Raw genomic sequence first — 8,733 nt, 5'->3', positions numbered from 1 at the left:
CTGTATCCTGCTCTGGTACTCCTATAGCTGCTGGATTCATCTTCCAAATTCCAGAACCCAGATCCTGCTTCATCTGATCCCCTGTTCAGAACTCTTCACCTGCTTTGGAGGTGAGGACTCTTGTCTGGATCCAAGGCCCTCAGCCCCAAATCTCATAAAGCGAGCCATGCCTTCCCTGTTGTTTATTCAGTCTCACTCAGCTTTCCTGGCACAGACTACCATCCCTCTCACTTCCCTCTTCAGACTTCTCCATCTGCCTCTGCCAAGGATGACGGACATCACCTGTTCTGCAGACCAATCCTACCAAAAAACCAACAGACACCCCCACCCCCACCTTCTTCCACTGGGAGAGGAGACAAGCCTTAGGAATTTCAGGTGCAACTTCTCTAAACAAGGGGTGGAGGGGTCAGTGGGTAGAGGGGTTGGGGTTCAGTCCCCAGTGGTAGTGGGCCATCCCAAGCCCATACCCTCTGATCCCGTAGGAGATCCTTGGTGCTCTCTCCTCTTGCTCCCTAGCTGCTTTCATGACTGAGAATCTATGCAAGCCAGCCCCCTCCCCCTGACCTTGAGCCCCAGACCCTATAAAAGGCATGGAGATGGGGTGACCACAGAGGCCGGCTCTGGAACTCAAGAAAAGCAGAATCAAATCCAGATTGTCTGGATTTAAAGTAATCCATAATACTTATTGGGAAACTGAGGCCCAGAGACCATAGTTGTGCCTACCGGAGAGGCTTGTGCGTACAACACCCATTGCTCCCCAGCAAGGCAACTGTAATTCTCTAATTCATACATGGTGCTTTTGAGTGGTTTTGTGGTGGTTGTGAGTGTCGTTGAAAACTTCTGAGCACAGACATGCAGACTACTGGAGCTGGAGGAGACAGCACAGCCCATTGAAGCCTGATGAGGGCATGGGCCCAGAGAGGCAATGGCTGGCCCAAGGTCACGGTGCTTTGAAAGGGAGTTTGCTGAGCATGGTTCCCAGTCAAATGGGAACACGTCAAGGACTAGCTGAAAGGAGCCCTTACTTCAGCGATCACCCTGGGACAGGACGCCATAGAAGCCTGAGACCACGCACTGCTGTGTGGTTTGCACTCACTGTGATCAGGAGCTAGAGTCCAACCTCCCTTCCTGGCTCAGATGCACCCCTGTAATGGACACTAACTGCTGAGCCTGGAGGTGAGGGTGTGCAGAAGGGGACCACCTCTCTCTGAGAGCACTCATCCCCCTCTCACCTCCTTCCAACCAGGGAAGTCTCACCAGAGAGGTCTAGAGCCTTGTGGGCAGTCCTGGATGATCAGGGGCAGCCGGCCTGTCCGGGAGGGCTTGATGCCCACCCCAGCCTGATTCCTGCCTCAGATCCCTCTTCCTCAATCTTAGGAATGGGCCTCAAAGCTGAGAATAGAGAGGAAGAAGAACATGGCACCCTATCCCTTCTAGAAGCCAGGCAGGGGATGATGAGGGGGCAGGGGAGTGGTTACAGGGTCTCCAGCTGGGGCCTGATCGCCTCCAGCTGCCCTGAGAGGGTGCCGTGGGGGAGGAGACAGGCAGGCAGAGAAGGAACAGAGTAGAAGCAACACCACTACAACTAAAAAGCCACAACCCCAAACAAAACAGCCTGGGAATTGATACCAACACAGCCAGCACCAAAGAAGGAAAGAGGGAATGGGGCTAAGAGCCATGGGGAAAGTGCAGAGTCGGGGAGACAGAGGCTGGGGGAGAGGCCGTAGGAGCACGACAGGCAGGGAGAGGAGGTCAGGGAAGGAGAGAGACAGAGAGACAGAGAGAGATGGGAAAGCCAATGTGAGAAACAGGAGCTGCAGGTGGAGGCAAAGGTGGCTGAGAAGAGCTGGTGGGGGGCCTGGGCCAGGCAAGTGCCTGAAAATATAGTTTTATATATTTATATTTATATCTCACATTCCACACATCAACTCACTAGGGGGCAGGAGACATGGGAGGAGGGAAGGAAGGAGGCAACACTAAGGTGGGGCTCCAGTCAGTGAGAGCCTCTCACTCTCCCTCAGGGCACCCCAGCTTCTCACCTCCTCCCACTGAGCCTCCATGGGATCCAAGCGGGGCCATGCAGAGGGTGTGTGGGTACGGCTTCACCTAGGGCTAAGGCTCTGGGGAAGGGGGGCAGGGAGCAGGATTCCCGAGCCAGGACCTCTGGGCTCGCTGAGTTAACTCTGGGGATAACCCTGGGGCTGGGAGGGGGGCACCCAAGACCCCTAGCTGGGCTGGCGGCCAGCAGTCAGTTGGGCAGGGTATCCAGTCCCAGGGAGGCTGCATGCTGCTTGGCCCGGAGCCGCAGGTTCTCGATGCTTGTGGTTTTACTGTTCAGGGCGGCTGAGGCAGGTGCCAGGCCTGCTGGGGGCGCGGGCAGCAGCGGGGACCCCCACACACCCTGGTGGGCAGCGGCGGCTGCTGACAGGGACTGGTAGTATGACTGGCAGTGCAGTGAGCCCAGGGGGGCCATGTTGACGCCCAGATAGGGCACGGCAGCGGCTGCAGCAGCGGCAGCAGCAGGGGCCGGGCCCCCTACTTCGAAAGACGAGTAGTGCACCAGGTTGTTGGTGGCCGCCATGTGCTGGCGGAATTGCTCCTGCAGACGGAAGAGGCTCAGGGGGGATGAGGAGTAAGAGTGGGAGGGGCCCAGGAGGCTGCCCCCCGGAGCTGCAGGAGCCAGGGCCAGGCCGCCTGGGGAATCTGCAAGGAGAGAACCAAGGACTCAGGACAAGGTCGCTGGTTTTCCTAGGAGGGGCCCCCTCACTTTCCCAGCCCCTTGGCACTGATGGCAAAACAGGCTTTGGTTGAAACCATATTCCCCCATGTCAGCCAGGACACCCCCTGAGGCATCCCTCAGAATCTGGAGAGCGAGAGCAAGGAGCCCAGGCTTCCTGAGGGAGCCCCAGGGACCCTGACAGGGCTCCCACGTGTGGTTTCTTGGGAAGAATCCACCCCCCCCCCCTTTTTTTTTAAAGGGCCGTCACCTGCTTCCCCTCTCCTATCAGTGGCTCCCTCTAGCTCTCAGCTCCCAGCCCCATCCTGCCCTGCCTGTGCCTCCTGCCAGAGCTCTGTTCCTTGAAAACCATGGCTCTGAGTCTCTGCTGCATGTGGGAATCTCAGGTACCAATATGGTCCTCACCCAATATGCACAGGCACATCTATACTGGTTGTTAAAATACAGGAATGTCTCCAGAATGGTTGACAAATAGCTTTTGCCCTGAGTTCCCCCAAGTACCCCTCCCTTGCCACCCAGCCCCTCCCACTGAATCTCCAAGACCTTCCCACGGTTCAGCAACTAAAGAGTGACCACCTGACATAGGCCCAAGTGCATTGTGGTAAAGGCTGACTGACTACCCGCTGCTCTGACCCACCTCATATACCCAGGCCACTGTCTGGCGGTTCTCCCTGGGGGGCCCTGCCCACGCACAGCACCTCCAGCCTCACCTGCCTTGGGGCTGCCCCTCTTGCAGGCCAGCGCCTTGCTGTCAGCCCCAGAGCTCTTCTCAATTTTGGGATCTTCAGCCCCTGCCCGGGGGTCCTCCTCCCGGTCTGGCTGGTCCTCAGGGGCTGACTCACTGGCCGACTGCTCTGACAGGCTCAGGTGCATCTCAGTAGGGGGGTCACCGGTGGGCAGGCTGGGGGGCTGCTCGGTCTCCAGCTGGCCATCTGGGGTTGAGGCCTCAGCCTTGCCTTCCCCATGGGAGCCCTCAGCCTCTTTCTGCTTCTGGAGCTGCTCTTTCTGCAAGCTGCGCTGCTTCTTCCGAAACTTGGCCCTGCGGTTCTTGAACCACACCTGGGGACAGGGAGAGGAGCCAGAGAAGGGGGAGGGAGAAAGGGGAGCTGTGGAGTGGGTGCTCTGGGCAGAGATGTGCCCTGCCCCACTAGGAAACACAATATTGTCCCTGCCCCACTAGGAAACACACCCTCCATCCCTTCTAAATGCCCCTGCTGTCACAGAAGATGTTCACGGAGACAGCAGGGACTCTGGCACTGAGGGCTGCGCTACAGGCTCCTGGACAATAGGAAGCCAGACTGATGGGCTGGTGCTTGTCTGCAAGGTCTAGTTGAAGGGGAGGGGCCCTACCTGAACCCGGGCCTCAGGCAGGTTGGTGCACATGGCCAGCCTCTCACGCATCACCACATCCGGGTAGTGAGTCTTCTGGAAGGTCTTCTCCAGGGCCTCGAGCTGCTGAGCAGTGAATGCCGTGCGGCTGCGACGCTGTTTGCGGTGCTGGGAGCCATAACGGGCCTCCAAGATGATGTCTTGAAATGTACAGCCGTTGGAGGACAAGGAGAGGGGGGCCCATTTAATTATGGGAAATAGGCTTTAAATCCTGCTCTGCTCTGACCCGCTGCAGACCCGCAGGCTCCTGCCAGAGCTGAACCCTGGCCCTTTCCTCTTGGAAAGCACCCCTCCCTTCTCCATAGGACTGGGGTTTCAAGTTTGTGTACCCATCACTCACTATCAGGTCCACCGAGGTCTAACGCATCGCCATGAACAGCTGTCAGGAATGTGGTTGAGGTGGTAGGTGGGCATTGCCCTAAGATCCGTCAAGTCCCAGGATACTTAGGTATAATATTCTGAGTCTACATGATGCTAATGATCGGTGAGTCCATGTCACAGAGTTTCTAATGTCCTATGATGCCCTATGACTCTGAGAGTCTGGATGCCAACAGAACCCTGGCCCCTGACCAGGAGAAGTCTGGCTGTGAGCTGGGACTTTTCTGCAAGGTCTGGATGGGAGAGGTCTGCTGGGTAGACGGTATCCTCTGGCCCTTGGCTCCATCTCTGCTGGTGGGAACCTCATCGTTCCAGCTGGCCTGTGAGTCTCTGAAGGGGGGGTTTGATGTCTCAGCCAGAGAAAGCCTGGCCCCTGGCAGGGCCCTGAGAGCACAGTTTTGACCCTTTGGGGTGTTTCCTCGAGGAGTAGAGGACAGAGACCAGGTTCTAACCACTGCAGGCTTGGAGGGGAGATAGGGTGGAGCACTATTGATTTAAGGAAACCACCCGGGATAGATGCCTGCCTTGGCTGGTGTCCAGCCTCCAGCCCTTCTGCTTAACTCATCGCTGCAGGATGGGCAGGAGCCTCTCTCCCCAGCCTCCCATCACCTGCCTGTGCTGAAGGAAACCCGAGTTGCCAGCCCTGAGCTCCAGGAACTGGAGAGTCACTCACAACACTTTTGATCAGGGAGGAGGCAATTGGGTATCCAGGAAGCCTTGGACTTTGGGCTGCTCCTTCTTCAGTTTAAAGATGAAGCCCTGAACGCCCCCACCCCCACCCCACCAACACTAATACCAGCCTGGACTGAGCCCTGAGCTCACGCTGGTCACCCTGGGGTGGGAGATGAGTGGTGATCCTCGGCAGCCAGGCCCTGTTTGAGAAACAACAGCCCAGTATCCTGTTTCTGGCTCTAGGGATGACAGGGGCAGGTGGTCACAGCCTTTGAGGCCAGGCAACCTCCTGCTGGAAGCCCAGACCTCCATACAAAGACCCCTCTGGAGCTCATGTCCCTCTTGCTCAAGAATTAGGTAATTGGGGGAACGCTGAGTCTTCCAGTTCCTCGGTGCCCTTTTCCCCAGAAGAGGTGGCCTCCATCCCGACTCCTCCTTTCTGGGTCCTGGCAGGGTCCAAGATCACACCTCTATGCAGGCAGGGTCCTCTATCCCACCCCATTTCTAGGCCTATGCTCATGCGAGTTCTGCTCCTTCACCTTTTAAGGCCTGGCTCCTGCTCCATGACCTCTAGGAAGCCTTCCCTGACTACAGCAGCTGGTCATATTGCTCTGAGCAGCCCTACCACTTGGTCCTGGCCACATTTCTCCTGCCATGCCATCTCATGGGTCAATAGGCACCTTGTCTCCTTAGGGGTGCCCATGAATCCTCTGAGCATTGCCTGGCATAGGGATGGGGCCACGTGTAGTCAACAGCTCCTTAAGGTTTGATCTGGGACAGGAAGGGGGTGACATCACCTCCCAGTAAACACACTCCTCACCTGTGCCATCAAGTTCTTCCATGCCCACGGAGAGGCTGTCAGGACAGGGCAACGATCAATTTAACCAGGGGCTGTAGCCCTTCATGAGCACTGACCTTGGGACTTGGGTAATAATGGCTTCTGAGCACTTACTGAATATTTTGCATAAGTTATCTCAAGTAACTTCCCAGACATTCTATGGATGATCACTGCCATTGCCCTCTGTTTACAAAGGGGAAACCGAGGATCCGGAAAGACAGGTGAGTGGGCAGACCCTGCAATGACTGCAAGTCTGTGACTTCAGAGCCCATATTTTTAGCCATATGTTATGTTCCAACCCTCTGCCCCACCTCTGCCTAAATGTAACCTGTATGAGCCTCAGTTTCCACAAATTTGATATAATAACCTCTCCTTATCAGGATTGAAGAGAGAGAGAGAGAGAGAGAGAGAGAGAGAGAGAGAGAGAGAAACTCACACATAGGTATATGAAACATGGGAGCCCTCATATTTATATGATTTCCTGAAATATCCTCTCTCCCCTGGACACTCCAGCTACTTCCTGGCTGTAAAACTCTGGGCTAGTCTCTTACCCTCCTACCTAAGTCTCTTCATCTGTGAGACCAGCTAATGAATCCCTCTCTGGGTTGTTAAGGGAATTTGAAGGCATAGGGCCACACAGCGCCCTAGGCAACCACACCTAGGGGTGCTCTGGATAGCCTCACCTAGATTTTGAATTGACATCCCTCTCTGTTGTTAAGTGACCTGGATCTTCTCAAACTTCCCAGAGGAAACTTTCCCAGTGCTCCCTCCCTCCTATCTCTGCCTTCCAGAGTCTCCTCCACTAGTACTCTCCACCACTCCCAATTTTCCTAGTCCCATCCCCACAGCTCTTACCAGCCAGGCGCTCAGCCAGTGTAAGTGCATGCACTGATGGCCGGTAGTCCGGGGCATGCTGGGCCTGCTGGGCCGCCTGCTGGTGCAGGTTGTACATGGCACTGAGTGAGTTCATGGCATGCAGCGAGTAGCCATTCACCCCGTAGTGCTGCATCGCGGCATGTGCCTGCAGACAGGAAAGAGAGAGAGGTGACATGAGGCAGGGTGTCACACACTACTCTGGGAGAGACCAACAACCCACAGCCCAGACCTTGGACATCCACATCACCCCCAAGAGGTTCTGCCACCCATCCGGAAGTGTACCATCTTGCCCGTGTCTAAGAGTATGAGAGTTCCTGTACTTATTTCTTCATTCACCCATTCATTCATTGATTTATTCAGCAAGGCTTGTGCAGGGTTTAATGCTCTCCGCTCTGTAATCAGGCTCCATGGCCTGGAATCTCACTTAAGTCACTTAACTTCTCTGACCCTCAGTTCCTCCATCTGCAAAATGGGGCTCATAACATACTGATCTCATGGGGTTGTTACAAAGATTAAGAGAAGCTTTTACAATAGGGCCTGGCAGGCAGGATGTGCTCAGAAATGGGACTCATTTGATTTGTCAACCTATTTGCTGTTTTATGCAATCACTTCCTCACTTACCCATCTAGGCACTTACTCATTTGAACATTCATTGATTCATTCAACAAACATTCACTGAGGCCTACATGGGGCCAAGTCCAGAGCTGAATTGGGGACCTTGAGGCATTTGCTCTGATGTAACTCTAATGTGTTATATAAGAACACTGTTGTTATGACTATTATATATTATACATTAACTACCATTACCTCCCTTCGTTCTCACCATACTCCCAAGAAGCAAGCAAACCAAGAACAATGAACCCCATTTACAGATGAATCTACTGAGGCTTAAAGAAAGAAAGAAAGCAGTGACATGTCAAACCACACAGGCAATTTGGGGCCTTTCCCATCCCCATTGTTTCAACCTCATTCTTTAGTAGCCAGCTCATCAGCGAATACATCCCTCCTACCGAGATGGTTCAGATCAACATGAGGCTGCCCAGGTCCCATCAGCCCTGGTCTCCTCCAGACCCTCACAGTCCTCATCTGAGCAACCACCCTGTGTCTGTCTAAGATGTCATCTTTGGAATATGGCCCAATATCTGTAGATTCCCAAAGGCACAAAGATGGTTCCTGTTTCTGGAGTGTGGTGGGAGAAGGGAAGGTTGAGGCAATGGAAGGTCCATGTGATAAGAGGAAGAATGTAGCCAGGTGTCCCAGCTCCCCACCCTCACTGAAATAGACACAGGCTACCCAGAACCAAACATCTGCAGCATGCGTGCACAAACACACACAGATAAGCACACATACATTTCATGCGCAAACACACATATACAGATGTTCTTCGAAAGGCATTCACAGAAACAGTCATTCACACACAAAAGTCACAAATTCAATGTCATTATTCTCACAGTGCCGCTCACAGACATTCTCAGAGACATCTATCCATGCAGCAGGTATATCTACACAAGAACATCACACACATACCCACATTCACATATTACACATGTTCATTCAACAAATATTTATTAAGCAGCCATCTAATAAGTACCAAACAAAGCCCCTGCCTTTGTGGAATTTACATTCCAAAGGATGGGGAGGCTATATGACAACAAATAAAAGACGTGGTAATGTCAGCCCAGAATAGTGCTCCGAAGAAAAATAAGGCAGAGGAGGAGGATAACAAAGAGAAAAAGCAAGCCCCAGCCGGGTGGCTCAGTGGGTTGGCGCATCATCCCCAAACACCCAAAAGGCTGTGAATTCTATTCCCGGTCAGGGCACATACCTGGGTTGTGGGATTGGT

The 8,733-nt window shown here is 54.0% G+C and overlaps 1 protein-coding gene across 2 annotated transcripts; it reads right to left on the bottom strand.

Annotated features, from left to right (window-relative positions):
- Positions 1–2,248: 2,248 nt before the first annotated feature.
- DMBX1 (diencephalon/mesencephalon homeobox 1) lies at positions 2,249–7,023 on the bottom strand (the record flags this gene model as incomplete). Of its 2 annotated transcripts, none has more annotated exons than XM_084875698.1 (4): positions 2,249–2,703; positions 3,448–3,796; positions 4,088–4,281; positions 6,870–7,023. In XM_084875698.1, the coding sequence occupies 4 exons, from the start codon at positions 7,021–7,023 to the stop codon at positions 2,249–2,251; spliced, it is 1,152 nt and encodes a 383-aa protein (XP_084731824.1). The 2 variants fall into 2 exon arrangements, with proteins under 2 accessions (XP_084731824.1, XP_084731823.1); XM_084875697.1 differs by having other exon boundaries at positions 4,088–4,266.
- Positions 7,024–8,733: the final 1,710 nt, after the last annotated feature.

This window comes from Pipistrellus hanaki (genome assembly GCF_964339955.1).
Source record: "Pipistrellus hanaki genome assembly, chromosome: 2".
NCBI lineage: Eukaryota > Metazoa > Chordata > Mammalia > Chiroptera > Vespertilionidae > Pipistrellus > Pipistrellus hanaki.
This window is presented reverse-complemented; position numbering and strand designations above follow the sequence as displayed.